Source organism: Cygnus atratus, chromosome 5, assembly GCF_013377495.2.
Source record: "Cygnus atratus isolate AKBS03 ecotype Queensland, Australia chromosome 5, CAtr_DNAZoo_HiC_assembly, whole genome shotgun sequence".
NCBI classification, from domain to species: domain Eukaryota; kingdom Metazoa; phylum Chordata; class Aves; order Anseriformes; family Anatidae; genus Cygnus; species Cygnus atratus.
This window is the reverse complement of record NC_066366.1, coordinates 10,157,290-10,179,856: the sequence shown is the minus strand read 5'-3', so window position 1 is coordinate 10,179,856 and position 22,567 is coordinate 10,157,290. Positions and strand designations below refer to the sequence as shown.

At 39.0% G+C, this 22,567-nt stretch overlaps 1 protein-coding gene across 15 annotated transcripts in view; it reads left to right on the top strand.

The window, feature by feature from the left end:
• ANO5 (anoctamin 5) overlaps nt 1–22,567 on the top strand; it is a 54,967-nt gene that overhangs the window by 11,503 nt on the left and 20,897 nt on the right. For 6 of the 15 annotated variants that reach the window (XM_035550405.2, XM_035550408.2, XM_050711115.1 and 3 more), the window contains 5 exons: nt 1,189–1,259; nt 13,415–13,528; nt 19,438–19,506; nt 20,695–20,979; nt 21,328–21,441. In XM_035550405.2, coding sequence (XP_035406298.1) covers nt 1,189–1,259; nt 13,415–13,528; nt 19,438–19,506; nt 20,695–20,979; nt 21,328–21,441 — 653 coding nt within the window. Of the gene's footprint in view, nt 1–1,188; nt 1,260–1,490; nt 1,571–6,948; nt 7,000–13,414; nt 13,529–19,437; nt 19,507–20,694; nt 20,980–21,327; nt 21,442–22,567 lie in introns of those variants that run through there. The other 9 variants (XM_035550404.2, XM_035550399.2, XM_035550409.2 and 6 more) reach the window with 3 other exon arrangements.

Below are 22,567 nucleotides of genomic sequence, written 5' to 3'. Positions count from 1 at the left end.
ACAGCTTGAGAGCATTTTTTTCTCTTTGTCTCTGTAGTTTATTAAAAACTTTTGAAGAATGTTTTTTATTCTGCACAGATGTGATTTTTGACAGGAAGTATTTGCAGCCTCTTTTTTGTTGTTTTTAAACAAATAAAAAACATAGGCTCCTGTTATTTGTAGGAATAAAGTAACTGTAGTTGTCTGAAAGTGCTCTGGTCTAAGCTGTGATATTCTGTCCAGTCTGAGCTACGCCCATTGATGCTTTCTTGCTGTTTGACGGAGAGAGGAGCATGATAAATCCTCTTCTGGAAGAAGGAGGCACCTTTATTAGATTCCTGCTGTAGGCTTTGATGAGCTGTTTACAAAACCGCTTATCCTTTTCCATTGGCGGGGGAGTTATTTAAATGACTGCTCTGTCTGATCAGCAAGGAGATGGCTGTATACAGAGTCTGCTTAGAGCAGGAGCTGAGCTTATGGGCTCGGAATTGATCTCCAGAGGAAACTTTTGACAGAGGAGGTTCAGAGCCACAAACCCAGCCAACCTCTCAATATGATTTAGGTATTTAAAGATGCTCAGTGTAATTTCCCCTATCGTGTTAACATTAAGTAGTAGTCTCCTTGGCAGACTGACTTTTCTGTGGGAAAGTCAGAGCTCAATGCTGCTGTTAAAATTAAGGAACTTTTTAAACGAGCTTTAGTAACTTAAGTTGATATTCTTGATTCTATCATCATATCTCCATTATGTGTCTTTAATCATGAGCTTTACCATCATACCATTAATCCCTTAGAAGCAGAAAACAATTTCTAGCAAACAACCCCAGAGATAACAGAACTTTGAGAAACAAGGCAGCAAAGCTCCAGGTGTTGGACCCTCATTAGACAGTAACTCATAGGACATTTGAGGCAAGAAAGAATTTGATCCTCTCAAATACGCGATTCATCTGGATTTTGCTTGTCACAGTTAGAACTGTTTGTGCGACTGTGAGGTTACAGCCAGTTGGTACAGGCTGAGTGTCTTGTGTCTCAGGGTGTTCTTTTTCCCTTCAAAAAATCATTTGTGAAGGTTTTATGTAGCTGAATATCACTTTCCAGCTATTGCTTTTGCTTGTTCATAGCTCCGTGCCTTCAAGTTTCTCTTCACTTTCAAATACAAGGGTATTTTAAAAGGCATGTACTTATATGAATGTTTCTTTGAATATTTTTTAGGGGAAGAAAGCAATGGACCTTTATGTGAAACGCTTTCAACTGCAGGATCAGAGGTCCCAAGCAGCTCAGAGGTAAGGTACAGTACAGGTAGCATTAACACTCTGCTGGTAAAAAGAGAGGGGAACAGTACTGTGAAAGATGAAATTACTTTTGGAAAATAATACTGCTGTTAGATTCTCTCATATGTACATTTTTATCCGTGCACGTTTGTTTTTTTTTCTCCAGTGTTTTGAAGGAGCAAAAGCAAACAAGTAATGCTGCTATTCACTGAGTCTTGTAAGAGACTGCAACACAATACAACTAGCAGTAGTGGAACAGTATGGGGCTTAACAGTGCTCCCAGTGTCAGTCTTGAAAGAAGAATCACATATCGCAGTGTTTTGGTAATTGGAAAAGCATAATACTCTTCCACAACCCCAACACTTGGTTTTATACTACGTGCTAAGCTACTAGGAAATCAAGGCACTCTTACACTCCTGTGCTCTAGGTACTTTTTAATAATGCAGCTGTTTATGAGAAAGCCAATTAGAAGAGTTATAAGAATACCTCTTCCTTGCAAGAAATGCAACCCAAAAGTTGGGCAATCCAAAAAGCATCAGTTACTTGTTTTTCACAGTACCTCATTGCTTAATACATAAAGTACGCAGTATCTTACATACAGGTGTACGGGTACTCTTCAGTTAAGAAATGGATCTAAAAAGAATATTGAAATTACGTGATCTTGAAATTAGTGTTTTAATTTCTGTTGTCTGATTTCTTCTTTGTTATTGTATGTTTAAGGAACATAGGAAGACTTTTAGCTAAGAATAGAAATAGCTGCTCTGTTGAAATATGGTGTCTTATGTTGGCTGAAAGCATTCCCCAGAAATGATACTGTTGAATTGAACGTTGACAAAATGTAGTTCTATTGAACTTCAAAAGCATAAAACATTTCCTCATCTGCTTTTAAGAGGCAAATTTAGAGATGATCCTGTCAAGACAAAACTCCAAGTTCTTACATTACACAGATGTTTGTCTTGCTAGCACATGCAGCCCGATCATCCAAATGCTTTTATAAATCTACCAAGTTCCATCTTAAAGGACTATTAGTGTGTTCAGTCTGGTACCTCTCCATCTATTGTGTGATGGACATCTTTTTCTTCCAGAAAAGTTTTGAGCAGACAATATCAATTACTTTACTGAACCCAGGCTGATGCTATCTCAGGTTACAGCGTATGAATCATCATACTATGATAGGCAGCAGTTTGGAGCTGATTCTGGGTTCGTGTTGAGTGTCACTGTTTAGATGAAGATGACCTATTTCACCAGGGCCTGAAAGAATTCACTTCATGACTTCAGCTGTGGGAAAAGACAAGAAACATGGGAGGAAGGGTGTGAGAAACATTATGTGTAGGGGCATGGGATTTGAACCTTTTTGAAAGGTGGAACATTTATGATTCATAGGAAAGGAGGCTTTGGTCTTCAGGGTTTTCTTGTCCAGGGGGTAGTCTCCTTATGAAAAATAGGTCTGGTTATTCTCTCAGAATCTCCTGTTGGTAAAATCATGCTGCATTTTTATCTTTTTTACTTCCTTACACAATTATTTTTTCTTAATTTGTTCTTAAGTATCACAAAGAAATATCCTAGCATCTCAGTAGTTGACTTTAATTTTCTTCCACTCTTTCCTTCTAAGAGGAGACAGCATACTTGGCTTTAGATAGTTTGTTTCTTCAGGTCAGCTGGTCATCTGATGCTTGCTTACATTTAAGTTAACACTTTCTCTGTGTTTCACATCATCCTACCCCACGTCCCTTAACACGGTCTCATTTACCAAACTTTTGCTTTCTATGCACTAACGTGGCATAAAGTTACACGGTTGCTTTTAATCTTCTTGCCCAATTTCATGCTCTTATCTGCCATGACAAGCTTAGTTCCTGATGATTAATGTCCTATATATCCAGGTGAAGTCTATCCTTAAAGTGTTTCCATGAATTGATTCCAACAGTAAGATAGCCTTGGTTTTTTTCTTATAATGCTAATCCTTTATCTTGATATGTCATCTCAACTTCACTTTTCTTCTCTACAGACTGGAAGAATTTCCTTTCCCTCAGTTTGTTGATAGCCTGTCTTTGTCATCCTTAATGCATTCCTGTAGGAGTTGAGTAGGGTCATCAATCCTGGCCTGTGAGAAAACCCGTGCTGTCTCCTCTTTCTACAAAGACCCCTTCAAGCTCAGGTGGATGTGCTTTGTTCTTGTTTTGGCCAATAGTGCATTTCTCTATTTTATAAATTTACTCTGATGACAGATGGGTAAATGTCTTGTTACTTAACCATGGACTTCAATTTATATTCCTTTCAACTGGGAAGTATTAGCACTTGACGTCTTAAAAGGATTTAATTCCAGCGATATTAAAACGTAAATGGAATTGATTCATAAAAAGACTAATGGAAAAGATTTACCTGAAATTACATTCTGGTCACAGCTAGAGTATGCTTGCATTGTCTTTTCTTTTGGAAGAGAAAAAACATAACTTGAAATAACAGTATACTTCTGCTCAGCAGTTGGAAGAAAAAGCTAAGGCCTTGATGTTGGTTTAGCAGTGGAGAGGGCAAAAAGATATTTAGCTTCAAATATGTAAAAGAGAAAACATCCATAGTTCATTGGCATATTTTTATCTTTTGCAGTTTATACAGTAATCTGTACACAAGGAATTATGCAAGTAAAATTTAAAAAGGGGAAAAACAGTCAGTCATGAAACCTGCCAACGCATATAGAAAAGTCAGATGAAGTTTAGGATTCAAAAAGCAGTCATGTCTCCAGCCAGCAATGCTTTTGGTCCTTCCTCATAACTTTGCATTTGTGCTTTAATCTGCTTTCCTAATTTTACTGCATGGTTGGTTTTTTTCCTCATCTGCTTCTTGAGTCTCATTTTTCTCCTTTGCTCAATCTCCCATGAGGCCAAAAGAAGCAGGAGCACTTAAAGTTCAACAGTCTTCCATATTAGAAGCTTCACAGCATGAATCATTTCTAGATGCTTGGTCATGACAGGAGGCAAGGAGATTTCAGCAGACTGCAGAGGGGAAAAAAGGGACATGATAGGGATGTTTTTGTGTAGGCACTGCAAAGGAGACTGCTTCCAATTATGTCATTGTGAAATCAGTAATTCAGACAACCACTCCTGTTAGGGATAGATGACTGTCCTAATTGAATCTTGAAGTAGAATTTACTGAATTAGTCTTTATAGAGTTCCTGTTCCAAGAAATAAATGCCTCTGATAGTCCTTTCAGGCAAATTGGAAAATGAATGAAATAAAAACTGAGAATCTGTTTTTCTTCTGTAGTTTATGCAGAGAGAGAGTATACTATGGGACAATTCTGTTTAATAGCATGTTATGTGGGAGATTTAATCACAAGATAGTTTGTAGTTTATTGACATCTGTAAGAGGCATTCACTAAGGATTATTTGTCTGCTGTTCCAACTCCCTAGTGTAAAGTCACTTAAAATATGTGCAGTGTATGCACGTGGACCCTGAGTTCCTCACCCTCGCAGTTGGTTGTGCTACTTTGCATGAAGCTGTAGGGCTGTGCCCCAGTCTGGCTGTAAGAAGTTAGAAATTCTTTTTTCACAGCTATATATTAAATCTTCGCCTTTTCTGTTAATTTCACACCAACAAAATGCTCACTAAAAATTCTGTTACTCAGTATCTTCCGTATTGTAAGTTGATCATGAGAAGACCTGAGAACAAGCAGCTGTTATTCAAACCAGGTTGTAGCAGAAGTAAATTGGCATAACTCCATCAAATGTGTTAAAGGGATGTATTTTACCAAGATTAGCGGTATGACACATGGATTTTTTATTTTTTTTTGAGAGCAGCAAGTGCTACTGTACCTTCTCTAGCTGATTCCAAATGAGTTGATTTTTTTCTGGAAAAATCCCACCATCATAATGTACATTACTGTCATTCTTGTTCAGTTTTCAATGCAGACCAGTGGATTTTTGAGTAGAAAGAAAAAGAAGCACTATTATTAATATCGTGGAAACAGACCAAATCGGTTTCCAAGTCTAGTTGGACATATGAAAAGGCTTCTTTCAGGTGTAACTACAAAACATATTCAGAGGAATATCTGAGAGAGAATATGCTAAAGCCTTCTGAGAGAGGATTGCAAAGTATGAAGGACCAGCTGAACACTGCTACCACTAGTGCCAAAGTGTTTTACTTACTGGCTTTCATCTGAATGAAGTTGGACTATTTGAGTGTTCCTGAAAGCACTGCTTAGCTCTCATTCTGAGGGCTATGTTTTATCACGGTAGAAGCCCTGTTGTACAGTACATAAACTTTGGCATATAACAGAAAAGTGGTCTCTCTACACCAGTTTGAATGTGTAAGAAAAGGTATGCTGACTGTCAGCAATTTTGAAACACTTAACCCCCATGACTCGAGTTAATTCATTTCAGACAATTGTACTGACAGCGAGAGTAGTTCCCTGGTTTAACAGAAAAGCAGTTGACAAAATGCATAGGAACATACAGAGGGTTTTTAGCTAGACTCTTCCAGCTCTATTTTGGCATTTCAGTTTACCAAGATTTATCCTTGAGTAAAGCAGTGTGGGCAGCTTAGGGCCAGTGGGTGGCTAAAGCCTGCGCCTGCATCTAATCGCACACAAGGTGGGAAGCTGTGAGTGGAGGGCGCGCAGGAAGGAGAGGTGGAAGAAAAGCTGAAGGATGGGTGCTGGCTTGGACAGGGGCAGGTCAGGAGTCTCAGGGAGTCTCTCACTTTCACAACACAGTCCTTCTTTTCCTTTGCATCATTTACACCGGTCTGTTGTGATTTTTTTTCAGAAGCAAATCAAAAGATCAGTGTGAGAACTTACTAACAGAATGAGACACTGCAAACCATTATTCTTCCCAGTAGTGAAGCCTGATCTCAAAATCCCTTGCTCAAGCATTCATATAACCGTGGGCCAGGAGCGCAGATAGCTCGTGGCCATGTCTTCGTAGGATAACTGCTTTGTCAAGTCCTCTGTGGTGCTGGCGGTCCTATCACCCAACCCACGTGTGGAGTGTGGCCAGGGGATGTGGCAGCACCCCGCAAGCCCCCGGGCAGGGAAAAAGGGAGCACACGGGTCTGGTACAGTGCAAATCGGGGGGGGCCTTGCCTGGCTGTGTATCAAAAGGAAGCTGGAAGTCCTCGCAAATCTCACTAGGGATAACCAATACAGTTACTGATACATATTTGCCTTGTCTACACTACGAGATTCATTATTTGTCTACTTGTATCCATTTTTGTTCAGTGTGTGCATGGTGTATAGTTTGTGTTGAAAAAATAAGTAGGCATCATATTTGTTCTGAATGCAATTGCAGAAGTCTGTTGTGTACATTTTGTCTGATGTTCAAATAAGAATAAGAAGTATTGCTAGAAGTTGTTCTTTATCAGTTTGTGAACTGCGGTCTGTGCCAGGTTGTTTATGGACTTGAATTTTTATGATGGACATGATGAGGAATACTGTATAGCTTGTATTAAAAGTAATTCTTAATGTTTTAAAATCAATGCTGGCCATGTAAAAGTCAATGGCAGTAGGCTAGCGGCCCAGTTGATCTGAGGAAGTAGAGATCTGCTTAAACTTTGAACAACTGGACTGAAAATCCAGCTGTCACACAGAATAGCTTTGCAGCAACTTAAACCCGAAGCTACACAGTTTTTCCTGAAATAGCCTTTTATTTTAAAGCATCCTTTGCATCATTGCTAACAACGTTATGTTTTTCCCGTGATGCCACTGGCAGCAGGGTCTAAGCAGCACTGAGACTACTTTACTCATCCCTGATCATCAAGTGGTAAGCAGTAAGAAACATTCATGCTTCCTTGCATGAATTTGTGTGGCGTCTTCTATTACCATATGCCAAGAAGTCCCTCACTTAAAAATTTTCCAGTTTCCAGGAAGCCATCCTTTGAAAAACAATTGCTTTCCTAGCATATGAAAATGAATGGGGCTTTTGAGTCTATTCCTAGGCAATGGCTCCATGAGCACATAATGTGATGGCTTAATTGAGAAATTCAATGTAATTGAAAGGGTTCAAATGGTGAATAAGAGACAAAATTGAAAAGTTAATTATTGGTGGAGAAAACTGGAAAGTTTGCTTTTTTTTTACTGTTGTTTTGGGTTTATGGGATATAGGGTGTTCCGACTACGGTGTGACTAACAAATGGGAGATCCCTTTTTATGATGATAATCTGCAGGGCTTTGAGTCAGCATGATACTTGAATGTGTTTTAACCAATCCTGGCATCATTTGAAATGTTGCATATTTTTCTTATTGTAGTAAAAATAATAAGGAAAGGCCCAAAATATCCTTTAACTGAAATTTTCAGATATTATAATTGTGGTAATTATCAAATATGTCAGAAGACTTGAAATCTCCATTATTTTATGGAGAAAAAAAAATATTAACTCATTTAACATAACTGGAGAAGTACATGCTGAGGTGTATTCAGATTGCTTGCTTACATTGGGTTCTGGTGTCTTACATTAACACATGCTGTCTTGGCATCCTTTTTATTTTTCTTTGTTCTATTCTTGTTTAATTTGTTCTTTTGTCCAGAAAGGCTTTTACTGCGTATTCAGATTTTAGTGTAAACATCTTGAGTGTCTTAAACTGCTTTGAAATGCATGTTTTCGAGCCTTCAGGTTTTATTGTAGCTCAAAATTAAAAGGCAAGTGTGCTAAAGGTGCAAAAATAGCTCCCTGAAGTAGGTGGGGCTTTTCTTGTTTCTTTTGGTGGCAAAGGTTATGGTTTTGAGTGCAACTGTGTAGCTTGCACCAAGCATAACTGGAAATGGTGTTGAGTGTGTTGTTAACGCGCTCCTTGGAAGCGGTGAGCGCTGCAGCTACCTGAATTCCTCCAAGGAAGAAGATGGAAGAGAACTTCATGCCGAGTGCCTCTCTGGTCTGACAGCAGCTGAGTTCACTGTGCAGGAACTGCAGAGGAGTTTGCTTTTTTGATTTTCACTAGAGTGCCTGTGTATATGCAAATGTTGTGTAAATGCTTTTACAGGAGCTTTTTTGCTCTTCAACTTCTAACAGGTATGTTTGGCACAGCAGGATGTTACTCAGGATGTTTCTCCTGGAGCTGTCAGCATGTTTGCTGCCATGGAAAGGGCTGGGGTATACGAATATTCAGCTTGCAGTAGGAATGAGTGTGTTAAATTTGTTTTTAAGCCACCGAGTGTTGCTTGCCCTTCCAGGTCTAGAGCTTTTTTCTTGTATTTTGGTTCACATTTCATTTCCTTACATTTTTGTGATTTTTTTTCAGTATTCTGGATTTTTTTTTCCTGCAGTGGGTTGTTAATTTATGAATTGCCTAATTGCTTTATAATGTAGTCATACTGGTTTGTTACGATGTCTGCAATAAAAACTGATTGGGTGCATGATTATCTGAGGTTAAATATACATTTGCTTTGTAAACTGAAGCTTGTAAGCAAGCAAAATATTGCTTGTTTTGGTTTTCCTTGTAATCTCAGGAAGCTTTCTTCTCTGATAAAGGAGTACAGTTAAACACCTGCTAGATATGCTGATGGGGATATTATTGACATGATTGCTTAGAATGCCCATTACTCATAGCTAGAGGTAGTTCATTGTGCTGCATGTCTTGGATTAGTGCTGTTAAGCAGTTTATTGCTGAAATGACTGCTCTAAACGATCTTTCTACTCTGAGATACAAAAAGCAGAAGGTGATGAAAGAAGCTAACCCCTGAACCTCCAGCCCCAATTCTGTAGGGCTTGACCTTTATGAAATAGGAAGCTGGAGGTTGTTTGGGAGGTGCATTTCTCAGCGTAGGCCCCTAAGAAAGCTGCAGTTTTCTGACAGGTTAATCTGAACAGCATTGCTCTAATCAGAGTTCCTTCATCTTTTAACTACAGATATGGAGAGGGCTGGGATATTTAGTAGTGGGGCATATTTGGAGGAAACTCCATAAAAGTGGAGAGTAAGCCTAGCAGTGTGTAACGACATACATTTCTTGTTATGTGGATGACCAGAAATAGAAATCCTTCTGAATCCTGTGTAAATACGAGGGATGAAATCATTCATGCCTGGTATAATGGCACCTGAAAAATACATTTGCTTTTCCAGATACTATAAAACATGAGAGTATTGAAGGAAAGATGACTGTATTAACCAAGGTCAGGTACTTGTGTGTTTGGGTGGGTGAGTAAGGCTAAGGAAATATTTACTACAGTCTCTCACTCAGTTTCAATCCCAAGTTGTTTCTCTGAAGCACTTTCTGTTAGGGTTTCAGTGGCTGATGCCACAGCCAGCAGCTTGCTTTCCCCTCTGCTGTTAGTGGTGGCTGCCTTGTTTGCTTTGGACCTGCAGAAGCATATCTGAACCACCTGCGGGAGGGAGGTGGCCAAGGCTTATTCATGAAGTATTTGGACAGTATTTAATACGTGCAGAAGTTTTAATGGATTTGAGTTCAGAGCATGACCACCAGCTGGCATTTATGCACTCTACCCAAATCCGTTTGGGCAGAAGTCAATGTGATACTTTTGTCTTAAGCTGTGCTTTATTTGTTTCCCTGCTGATGTTGTAGTCTTTCCGGCAACCTGTCCTGTCTGAGTCAGAAGTTCCTGCTGCAGGGCTGCAGTTTGCCTAATGCCAGGACTGCAGTCCGGTTACGTGGGTGGTTGGTTGGTTAAACGTGGTCCAACGCACCAACCTCGGGGAGATGTCCAGACGGAAGTTAACAATTCTGGGATCAACTATTAATATTAATGTAATCCCACATGTATCCAGTTAATTTGCACTTACATAGTTAGGTGAAAAGAAAAATTAGCTCTTTATGCTAGACTGTTACAGTGCTCAATTAGTTGATCTGTCCAGATGCTCTGAAGACACTTAGCTCTTACAGAGATTATTGGACTATTAAAACTGAAAAGTTCCTAAGGGAAAATGAGTATTTCTTATAAATCTGCTTTGTGGCTGATAGTTTTATTCATTTTCTGGAAGCCCTGGTAAATGCCAGACACTGGCAGTGATGCTTTCTAGAGTCAATGACTTAGGTTGGAAGGGAGCTCTGGAGGTCTCCTTGGCCAACCTCCCACTCAAGGTGAGGCCTTGAAACTTGGATTGGGTTGCTCAACTGGGGCCTTGCTTGGTCACGGTGTGCTATTGCTGAGGATGGAGATGACGCGGTCTCTTTGGGCAACTTGTTGTACTTGTTCCTGCTCAGCCACTCCCTCAAATCCAGTAGGAATTTTCCTTGTTGCAACTTGCGGCTGTTGCCTCTTGTGTTTTCACCGTATGCCTCTGAGAGGAGACGAGCTCCATTTTTTTGCTGTAATTCCTCATTGGGTATTATTCAGTTATTCAGAAGCTTCTGCTTGCTATCTGTATTGCGCTGAGAACCGTTCATTTGGTTACTGGTATTACAGAAGATGCACATCACAGACTATCTGCTGTGATGAGGGATAACTTAATAACTGTAGGTTGCCCAAGATGACTTAGTTTGAACACAGCTCTGAAAAGAGCTGTTCAGAAGTAAAATGTAGTCATCCATAATGTTTTAGAATTCACAAATACAACCAATGCAAATTATCAGCATTTCAGGTACTTCAGCCCTATAAGTGCACATTTATTCCCAGCATAGCACGAGCATATAAGACTGATCTTTTTTTCCTTGTGAAATCCAAATGGAGAGGAATAATTTATGGGCTTAATAGGTAGGCTTGTCATTATCCATGATGAATAATTCTGTGTGCAGAAGGAGAACTGCTTAGTTGTCATTCTCAGATCAGATCCAAAGCTGACTACTGCACCTTCTGAAATGCTAGTCGGACCTGTAATGACTGAGCTGGGCTCTGATACCTCTTGGAAAACAAGCAACCTTTGAAAACACTAAAGATAAAATATAACTCTAGTTTTTTGAAATGATCTAATTATAATTATACTCCCCAAATAACTGAGACATTTATTTGGCAGGAGCTTTTTTGAAGCATATTATTATTATTGATTTTATTTGCATATATGGCTTTGTTGTTCACTAAGACAAAGTCTGTGTGAGCATCCCTCTGCCTTTATACATGGGTGGTTGAGGTAGCCTGATTTTTATGATGATCCCCAATATTATACATCGCTAGAATGCAGTTTAGGGTTCAGTTATCTGCAATGTTGAGTAATAGAAGTACTGGTAATACTGTTTAGGTTTCAATGTGGCTTTATGTACTAATCAGGTTAATCTAAACAGCTGCAAGTTATAGTCACTTATTTTTTACAGACAAAACTGTAAGCACACAACAGAAAATGCTGTTCCTTTTCTTTTACTGGATTCCATGATTTTTGTGGGCATCTTAGTCTTGCATGATTGTATACTGCATTTGGAAGCAAAAGCATTTTCAGAGGTAGCTATCCTGATTTCAGTTCTTAGGAAGTAGTCTGTCATAATTGGTCTGCTGTAAATATTTCTCAAGGAAAAAAAAAAAAGAGAAGCAAACAAAAAACAACAGAAGAATTGCTATAGAGAGAAAGCAGAGGATTGCAGCTTTTTCAGGAAATAATTTATTTTAGCTGTGTTACTCTGACTTGCAGCTTCGTAGCTCCCAACAGACTGGTATAGCTTCAGAAATACGGGAAGTCTCCAGAATGCATTTTTGCTTCCAAATTCATTGTTATAATAGCAACATGCGTGCTCCATTCATTAGCTGGAGCTTTTACCTTTGCATTACATTCAAAGAAACTTTCTTACTGGTCTTTTAAAATATGCTTAAATGTCCAAATAATGGCAATTAGCATTTTCAGAGTTATTACTTTGAAATACCTGAGATTATTTTCAAAATGAATGTCAGCACAGTTCTCCCTTTAATAAAAAAAAAAAAAAAAAATGGCCATCCTGTTTGTGGGTGGTTTTGCTTTTTCTAGTACCTGGAGGCTTCTTCTGGCTCGCTTAAGGCCACAGACTTCTCTCTAACTTGAGGCAGGGGGTACTGCTGGAAGCAGTTCCACTTGGGGTCTTGGAGAGGAGCGTTGTGCTTACTAACTACTTGTTGGTTATTCCAGCAGAGTGGAAGGAGATATAATCTGTTCCTGAAGCGACGTCTCAGGGTAAAACAGTGATGAATGATATTGCAAGTGGCTTGGATGGCTGCAGTAATAACATGCTTCACTGTGTGATGTCTTCTGTTAACTGGGAGTTCACAGTCGCAAATATTTTGTGCTTTTTCAGAGAACTTTTTCACATGCATCTTGATATGATTTAAGAGGGAGCAGACAGAGACATATCTCCCTGAATTACTCTTTTTGGTTCCTACTTGAATAAAATGAAAACCCAATTTGATCCTTTATTACTAAATGTCAATTTGCTGATGGATGTGATCTAACAACCAAAAACCAAAGCTTCCTTAGCATGAAGTCAAATTTAGTCCAGGGTTCTAGCTTCTAGAGCGAGCACTTTGCTATATGAGCTTCTAATCTTATAAACAATTTGCTAGAGCTAAATACGAATAAAATAATAAACAATATTACCTAATATTAACTTTTTTTTAGCAGAGTGAGACAGTAGTCTTTATTTGCTTAATATTAATTGTTGTAGCTTACTCACCAGAAAAGATCATCTTATTAAACCAATATTCTGGCATGCCGATATGAATGAAAACATGAAGTTTAATTGATCTGTTAGAATATTAATTTTCCTGTTGCATTGATGCATTTTATTTTGTTATTTTTTTCCTCAGTTTTGAAATGTAACCCTTGTATTGCTTATGTGCTCATTTTGTCTGTGATCCTTGCTGGGACATATTTCTCTGTGGTGGTTGACTTTTTGAATTTTCTTATGTAGAAGAAAATGCATGGAGCTTACTTCTTGCCACCTGCTTCAAGTTGATGAACTGTGCCCTAGATTGCTTTGGTGTAGAGTGGCGTTCCTACTAACAGCAGAAGAAATCGCTTGTGTTGATCATTTGTGACACATTCTAAGAACTGTGAAAGAATAAATGATAGCAGTTCACAGGTGTTGCTACACTAACATATATATTATTTATTCTTCAAACCAGTCATTTACATGTAGTGCTTGTGGATATAGGCAGTTAATTTGGAAATAATTTTAGCTGCATATAGCCCTTGTTAAAACTTGCCCGAGTGTACCTTGAGCTATGAAGAAACGGAAAAATGGAGACAATTAGAGGAAACTACATTGTCTTCTGTTATTTTAGAGCAACAGCAATACTTGATTTTTAATTATATGCCTATATCTTCCACAGATTGATAAAAGACATCAAAGCAAAGATTCAATTTTCTTCAGGGATGGAGTCAGGAGAATTGATTTTGTTCTCTCCTATGTGGATGATCTTAATAAAGAATGGGAAAAAAAGCTGGTAAGTTCGCTTTTCTGAGATGTTCCTGATTCTTATCTATCCTAACCTGAGTATCAAATTGTGCAGTCTTTCACATCAGTACACTCAGCTGGAATTGAACTTTGTAAAAACATTTTACAGAAGCCTAAAAAGCTGTTCTGTGTACAGAAATATGTGCAACTTGGTGTTGTGCTTTGAGACTCAATTTTACTAGATTTTTGGAGGCTTTATTTCCTGAATTGATCACTCACCATTGATTAAGGCTGCTCAGTATATCATAGAATCAGCTTAATGCCAAGTAATGCAAATGATTTTGCTTTCTTGATTTAACAGTCTAATAAAAACTGAGGCTTTGGTGAAACTGTGTCTGTAAACAGTGTTAAATGAAGGGAAGTTTCTTCTAAATAAACAAAACATTATCCAAATGAGAAGTAACGATAACATTGTTTATATATTTTATACAAATGGGCTGCGTGTTGATTATTCACCCTTGCCTTCAGTTAGCAGAGAACTAGATCCATGCAAATATCCATGTAATTTTCCTTTTAAGACTTGAAAACTTTTTTTGTTGTTACTCTGAGTAAAACAAGTGCAGCATCTCCTCTTTGAGCTTTTGCCTCTGTTTGATTTGCTCTCTACATATATCCTTGTCGTTCTAGTAAAATATTTAAAGTGTCTTTGACAAGAGACCTCCTGTGGAACAAAGCACAGCATAACCACCTCCTCCTATGTAACAAGCAAGTTTGGGCTCCCCTCTAAAGTTCCAATTAGTGATCATCCTTGAACTTGTCAGCAAGACGCAGTTGCCTGAATGGTAACAAGAGGGTGGACGGAATCAATAAATGACGTGTTGGTTCCTTGCTCTCACTGACATTTGAGCAATACATGAATTCAAGCTACTTAAAAATCCAGTACTACAAGATGCAGTCAGGACAAATAATAAACTTATGTACAGCATAACATTAAAAATAATGCAGGGTTTTTAATTAGTTTGTTTCCTAGTTATTTGCTGCTGTTTTTCTGAGCCAGGAGAGGTTATGTTTGCGCACTACTCTCTCTAATAGGTATTTCCAAAGTTTGCTCTTGAAAAGAAAGGGAGAGGGAAACAAACCACAACCAAAAAGCCATTCTCACATAATCGCATTATTCTGAAAGATAGGGCTTCCTGAAGAAAAAAAAAATTATAGTAAAGCTTAGGACAGAATCACAAACAAAACTGAAGGTCTGTGAAGTAAAGAATGTTTTTCATCTACATCTTGTTGTATTAAAGTGTTTCATAATTAAAAATGATAATTTCCTTTGAACAAAACTTGCAAGATTGGGCTGGTAAAAAATTAAATAAATAAATGCTTACTGCTTCCTTTATGAAAGAAATACTGCTTTCGTTAAAGACTTAGGCTGCCTATATTTGCATGCGAATATGGTCTAGTGTAGAACACAGCCCCTGCCTCTTACTCTTGTTACCATGAAAAAGCAAGAATCTGTGCCATCAGCTGTTTGATGCCTTTCCCTGCTTGGGCATCTCTCAGTTGCCATCTTCAGTTACTCATGTTGGGAGACTTGCTTGGGAGCCAGTGTTACATTATAGCTGTGGCATCATAGGTTTGTACAAAGGCATGCTTTTTCAAACTCACCCTGCTGCTTTATCAGGCTTTGTCGGGCTGTAATCCTAGCTATTTTTTTTTCTACCATAAAACAAAATGCATTTTAAAAAGAAGGTAGAGGAGGCCAGAAAGCGTAGAGAGAGGAAAAAGATATCCATGCAAAATATGTGAAAGCAACTCTTAAAATAGATATTTTCCATTAGTCATACTCCAATAACACGTGGGAAGAAATGGAGGCTATTTAGGTAATATTTCAAGTTGGAAGGAAAATGGAATCTTAGCCAGGCGAGAGACCATGTACCTGGGTGTCATTATTTACTGAAGGATTGACGTGGAGGGTAGGAAAACCAAGATAACGTTGTGGTTCCTCTTGGAGGTAAAAATGCTTTTAGTTAGGAAGAAGCATCTGTCTTGCAGGAGAGTAGAACACCTACATGAAGTTCTGTGAGATTTCATTCTGTATATGTCTCTTACCAGCAAGAGTTGACAACACCATGGAAGAAGGCCTTGGTTTTGTGGCTCTGCAGGTTAGCTCTGTGCTCCCAGACTGGGCAGGGGTGGAGATGTCAATGTTATGGCACATCACTTCTCACATAGTTCTTGGGAATCTGCAGAGAAAGTGACATTTACTCTATATTTATGCTCAGCATAGGCCTTGATACAGTGAATATGCCAGTAACTTAATATAGACTTGTCAGCTCAGAAGTACTGTGCTGTTGTATTTGTTGGAACAAAATCCAAATATTGACGCAGTGCAGCCTTTGGAATTTGCTTGAGATACTGGACTTATGGTTGTACAGTTGTTGCTGGAAAGAAATGTGCTTTTCTTGTACTGTAGTACAATGATACAGCAAAATCTAATAGCTAAGAATAGAAATGTTTACAAGAAGAGAATAACAGTTGTGACAAAGGGTTTTGTTTCCTTGTCTCGAGGAAACAGCTTTATTCTGCATTTCTAAGAGAGGCATGAAAAACTTCTTTGTGTGCTTCCCCATGGCTCTGATACAGATGTAAGAGGCGGTCTGTTCATCTTCTCCCTTAGCTTCATGCAAAACAAATGCATTAACTTCTTTGATGTTCCCCAGAACCTCTCCAGCTTAAACTCTGTTTTGAATTTGCCTTCTATAAGCTACAGGAATAAATCCTAAACACAAGGTCTCTGTAAACAAAAATGAAGATTACATTTTTGTGAGACAGAAGTTTTATTTTTCCTTAAAGCCTCTAGGAGACAGCAGTATAGTATTTTAACTGTATATTAAATATATGAGGATATGGAAAAATAAATAAATTTTGAAAAACACTTTTAAGAAATTATTTGGGTAGTGCCAGGCATGATCTTTATTGCCCATACGTGCATTTCTTCACAAAAAAAAAAAAACACAAAGCACTGGGACTCTGGGATCTCTGTGCAGAGTAATTGTTGATTTCTGTGTTTACTGGAAGCAAACTCCACCTGTCCTCCGTGAGACCTGGAGACAGAAAGAGACTTTATCTAGACGTCTCCCGCTTTTCAGCATCTCTGGGAGAAAGCAGGAGTTGCTCTGACACCAGGTAGCCCAAAGCCAGGGAGCCAGCAGCTGCAGCAGTCTCAGGTGCTGGCTGCTCCCCCTGCAGCCCGTTGGGTGCCAGCTGGCACCCAGTGCCCAGTGCAGCTGGGTGCAGAATTCACGGGTGCTTTACAGCATGTGGCAGTTCCTACAGGTTGTAGTTGTTTCCCAGTGCCCTACACAAGGTTGTGGTCAGAAGAAGGCTGAGCATCCTGACATGGAAGAGGCATTTGTAAGGCTGGTGTTGCCTGCCTGAAGGGAGGGGAAGAGTACGGAGGGAGTCAGGGGTTTGACTAACCAATGTGTTGAATACCTAAAATGGCTTATTTTTCTGTTTAGTGATTGTTTTTACTTGCAATAGCAGCATTGTTACCAAGGAACAGATCTGTAACAGTTGTCTTTGTATCTTGGGTAGCTAATTATCCAGCGATGTGTCTGCACTGGGCATATTAGTGCTGGTGGACTTTGGATCCTGCTTTGTTAATCTTATCAGGAGGGTTCATTCTGCTGAAGCATGCATTAATGTAAAGTCATCCTGTAGCAGCCTGGCGGTTAGCCACAGTGTGCTGGGAGAGGTGAAGGCTGTATCCCCCACTATGCTTTGTGGGCCACAGTAGTCTCAGAAAATGTGGTTTCTGCCTTTTGCAGATGCTTCTGAGAGGTTTAAGAACTGTATTTAAACAAAATGTGGGGAGGGGAATGAATCCACTATCACTGGCCTAATCACAGGATTATCTTCCATCACCCCCCTGTGACAGCAGGGCAGGGTCTGTAGTGGAATCCCACGTATGTGTCCCGAGTGTGGCTTTTTAGGGTTGAGGGAGTGAGCTTAAAATTGTTATGTGTATATATTAAAAACACAAAAAGTGGCACTGGGCCAAGAGTACATTTTGTCCAATGTAAGCCTTTCATAGCAATATGAAGAAATTCAGTATTTGACAAGAAAGGGGACTAATGTTTTAGTTCTGTTTGTTTTTCTGGCAGAATGATTTCCTTTTAAAGGTGGTTGTTTCAAGTGGCTGCAAAGTACAGTACATTCACATGTCTTTCAGAGAAGGTGGCTTACTAGAAGAGAGCAAGGTGGTAAAAAGTAATTTCTATTAGAGCACTTCAATTTATCATGCTAAATATATAGTAAGAAGAGCTCAGTAATCAGGGTTGTACCCTTTGGCTCTGTCTATTGCTGAGCTGCACAGATCAAGGAGGAGCTGGCTGCTGAGCATCTGGTGGCAGAGAACCTCTGGGCTGACTCACTTGGATCTCCTCCAGTGTTTGCCAGGGCAAGAACGCATGGCAGTGTGCTTTGTTTGGAGAAAATGTAAGCCAGAATGGCACATAGCTTTGGATACGAGTCTTGAATATCAGCTTTTATATACCACTTCTGAATGTAATTGTAAATCACTTCTTAGTTGTATTGTTTTCTCTTAGATCAATCAGCAGGTCAGCAAACAAGTTCTCTGGTGTTGATACAGGTGCACGTAGGCAGATTTGTGGGATAGATTAATTAAAAAAAATGCGCAGAATTGTGTTTGCCTCAGTATGCCTCAGGATTCACCGTGATTCCTGAGTTCTTCTAGGTTAGTGTCTAATTTAATAACTAATGATATTTGGCAAAATCAGATGTTAGAGGTTAAAATGCAATGTCAGTAACACAGTAGATAGCACAACACATTTTAGCATAGATCTGAGGGCCATTAAACCTATTCTTCAGTCTATTCATTAATCTGAGTAGTTCGTGCAAACTCCGATGTAACTAGGTCACCTTGCTTCTCACAGAAACACAGCAACATAAAATTGGCTGAAGACTTTCTTTTTTTTTTCCTTCTTGATGTGTGTTCTATAAGGCTATGGTAGAGAACACGTCACACGTCATTGCAGGTTTTAGCTAGAAATCAATTGGTTGTCTAGCTAGTGCTTTCTAATGAGACTACAGCTCAATATTTAGTAGAACTTGTGGTTATTCTGGCAGTTCTTCAGCAAATGTTATGTAATTAAAAGGAAATTAATTCAGTCTCCCAATAGGAGCAAAAATTCTGCAGAGAAGGAGGGGAAGGAGATCTTGCCTAAAGACACTGCCTAGGGATTACTTGGCAAAGAAGCAGAGTTGAAGCAGGATACCTCGGCATCAGACTCACGGAGGTCACGCATCCATCACGCACTGCCACAGGCAGGTTTCCTTATCTGTGCCTCAAGTCCATGCCAATTTTATACAAGCTAAGCACATGTGGGCATACACGTGGTGATTTCGTACTCTTATCTAGTTTTACAGCTAAGTAGTTGATAAAGCATACTGTCTGAATGGTCTGCGATGGGTACCTGAACATCCACATCAGGCAGGGTTATTAAACTGGTGACGAGATGTCACTGTAAACAATAACAGAGCAGTCTTCTCAAATGCTTCCAGGATTTTTCTTTTTATCCAGTTTTTCCCATTCTCTTAGAAGTACTGCCGGATTGTCATAATAAGCCTCCTAACAACTCAGAAATGCTCAAGGCTGCAGAGTTGAATTGTCAGTTTACCAGGGTGGCACAGTTTATGAGCCTATTCCTAAGTAACACGTAAGTTTGGTGTTGTGGGTCAGCACAATTCCCTTTGTGCTGCTGAGAGTCTGCTGGTGTGCTGCAGCTGGCTTGTGTCTGTTGGGCTGGTTGCTTTTACAAAGGTCATGTAGCGTAAAGGGGTCTTTATCAGGATCCCTGGAAGGAGATAAAGTCAGCAGTCACTGATCAGTTAGTTACTAACTTCATGGGTGAGTAACGTGTCTTTATTCCTCTTCAGGAAAGAAGAAAAGAATTTGAGAGCAATCTGCAGAAGGCTGGTTTAGAACTAGAAACAGAAGACAAGAAGGTAAAAAAAAAAAAAGTAAATAAAAAAAGGCATCTGAAGAAAAATTTGTACTAAAGAAACCTGCAAATGACTAAACATAAAGCACTTGGCCCTGTTAGAAAAATGATGAGATTCTAGCAGATTTCATGGAGCACGACTAACTTAAGTGAAAAAAGGTACATGTCTGTCTGAGTTATTTTTCCAGGCAGGCTCCTAAGGATTGTCTAAAGAAAGGTATTTTGTTTCAGGAAGAACTAAATGCTTTTGATTTCATAACAAAAAGAAAACAGTTTCAAAATAGCTGTGAATTCACTTAAACCATGTAAATAGGAAATATGTTCATAGCTAGGTTTAATCTCATCTAACAACTTGCAAGCCATTTGCAATTCAGTGACTAGATTAACACATGCTCTCTGGCTGTTGTAATTACACTGAGGATGCACCCTGGTGTAACGACGTCAGGATGGTTGATTAGTGTCACTGTTTTACTTTGTCAGTGGAGACCAGAGGATGCTGACGGTCAGCACCTTTTTTTTCCTGCCAGAGATGGAGCAGAGCAAAACAACTTCTTGATGAAGTTTAGGCTCTGTAACATCCACAGATGGAGATTCATTGAGCAATATGTTAAAATATGATTGCTCTTATCTCCTCTGTGTGTGTTTGTGACATGCTGAGCAATGCTACAAGGACATGTGCTGTGGGGTGCGGCCTGCAATAAGATTATTCCTTATCATAGGTGTAAGGCTGTAACAGATCTTGCAGCTCTTGGTAGGGTGTTGTTGCAAGTAGTCTTGTGTGATCTAGTCCACTTTATGAAAACTGCCCCCTCCAGGAAACAGAGCAGCTTTAAAATCTATCACAGTGGCCTGAAGGACAGCTGGATTGCCAAGTGGCCAGCCCTGCACAGCAAACCCTTGCATTTTGAATGCACTCAGAATGTAATGAGTGTGTTCAAGCCTTAGAGTACAAGATAAATGTAGTCTGAAAAGCCTTTGTGAGCATTTAGGAGTGCACAGATTATTTGCGTCTTCAGTCAACCACCCAGATAGGCTATTCAGTGTTTAAAAAGAAGTCCTAAAAAAGAAAATCTTTTTTTGAAAGCTTAGAAAAATATTTAAAAGGAAATAAATTGTGTATAACAAGTGTTCTGATAAATCTTTCAATAAAGCACAGTGTAGTCTGATGTCAGATTTAACTCTTCCGGGGCAGGAATCTGAAGATGGCAAGATTTATTTTGTCAAGATCCATGCCCCATGGGAGGTTCTGATCACATACGCAGAAGTGCTGAACATTAAAGTTCCCATCAAGGAAAATGATATTCCCTCGATGGTGGAGAACCCCTTGGACTGTATGCTTACACCATTCAGGCTTCCCGAGAAGGTGATGCACCCTGAGCCGGATTATTTCACTGCACCGTTCAGCAAGGAGAAGCAGGAGCTGTACCTCATTAACGATGAGAGCACTTTCTTCTCACCATCCATGAGAAACAGAATAGTACGTACATGAATTTGTCTACTTCCATTTACAAGTTGATTTGCACTGACTGTAGGAATATACATGCAAGGAAGGAGTATATAAAGTGTTATATCTGTGGGTAAATATGAGGAAGCCTAAATATCTGCTCATCTTTCTTAGAATGCTGAAATAATATTTGTGAGAGTGGGTCTTCTGGACTTTACAGGACAGGCTTGCCCTTCACAGTCTCACAGGGTCAGGCCTTGTGAAGAAATACTTCTTCCTTTGTATATTCTTGCAGATTATACACAGTGCACAGCCACTGTAGGGTTCTGTTAAGTGGCCTTAAAGCAGGAAAGGATTGAATTTCATGTGTTTGAATCTCAGGTTAATTATATTCTTACACGTTGTCCATATGGAACAGAAGAAGGAAAGAAAAAGTTTGGGATTAAAAGACTGCTAAATAATGGCACATATTCAGCTGCATATCCTCTTCATGATGTAAGTATTTTAGCTTTCTGCTCCCTCGAGCATTTCCCAATGTTTTAATCTTTTACCTGCTGTAACATTGCTGTTTCCAGCAGAAATGAAAATGTACTCAAACCCTTCAGTTTGTCCTGGTAATTCATTCTGTTTTACAATTCACGAGAAATATGTGCCAGCCTCGCTGTTTGACTCTTATGTGCTGAAATGTTTCTTCCTACAGATGAGTTTCTGGGGTGTGACTTAGAAAGTCAGTCACATAATTTGTAGCAAACTTAATGCACAGGAATATACTATAATATTCATGATACAGATTATGCGGTAAAATATTAGAAAGATCCCTTTAAAAAAAAAAAAAAGGATAAATGGATATTCTGTAGGTTTATAGGGGATAAGTTGAGCTGATGAGAGTCTAGGCTGTACTGCTGCTGGAAGGTATGTCATAGTGTTGGGAGTACCAAAAAACAGGTAATAAAGAGTAGTTGTACAATTATCTTTTCTATACACATACAATCAACCTTAAATTGTAAGACAAACTTCCCAAATCATGAGATAGCCTTACAAATCATTGACAAATTATTTAATACTTTAAAATAGTTTGAGAATTTGTTATGAAAATTTATGTTACTTATACTTCTTGATTTCTACTTAGCAACCAATTTGCATGCTTTTCTTGGTGATTAAGAAGCATTCAGAAAAAAAGGAAAAATAAAATCACAAACTGAACCGCCAAATGTTTCTAAACAGCTGAGTTCTATGGCATAAAATTAAAAGAGCTATGAGAAACTATGGTAATTTTATGCCATTTAATTTCTAGGAAACTGACCAAGTTCCTATGTTTCCTTGGTATTTGGCGGGTATATGATAGTGATGACCATTACTGAAGTCAATTAGTGTCAGAATTTCATTTCGCTCCTTCTTGCATTACAACTTCAAAAAACACAGCACTGAGTGCATTATAGTGCAATGTCTAGAGGCTGGAACCAACTTTGATTTATATCCCCCTAGTTTACAACCCTCCGTGAAATGCTACTGCCTGTGGAATTTATATTGAAAGCCTGATTCTGAACTACAGAGAACAGGATTTAAATTTACATCATTTTTACTGAAGCAGGAGTAAAACAGTGGTTTTCTATTTCAGAGA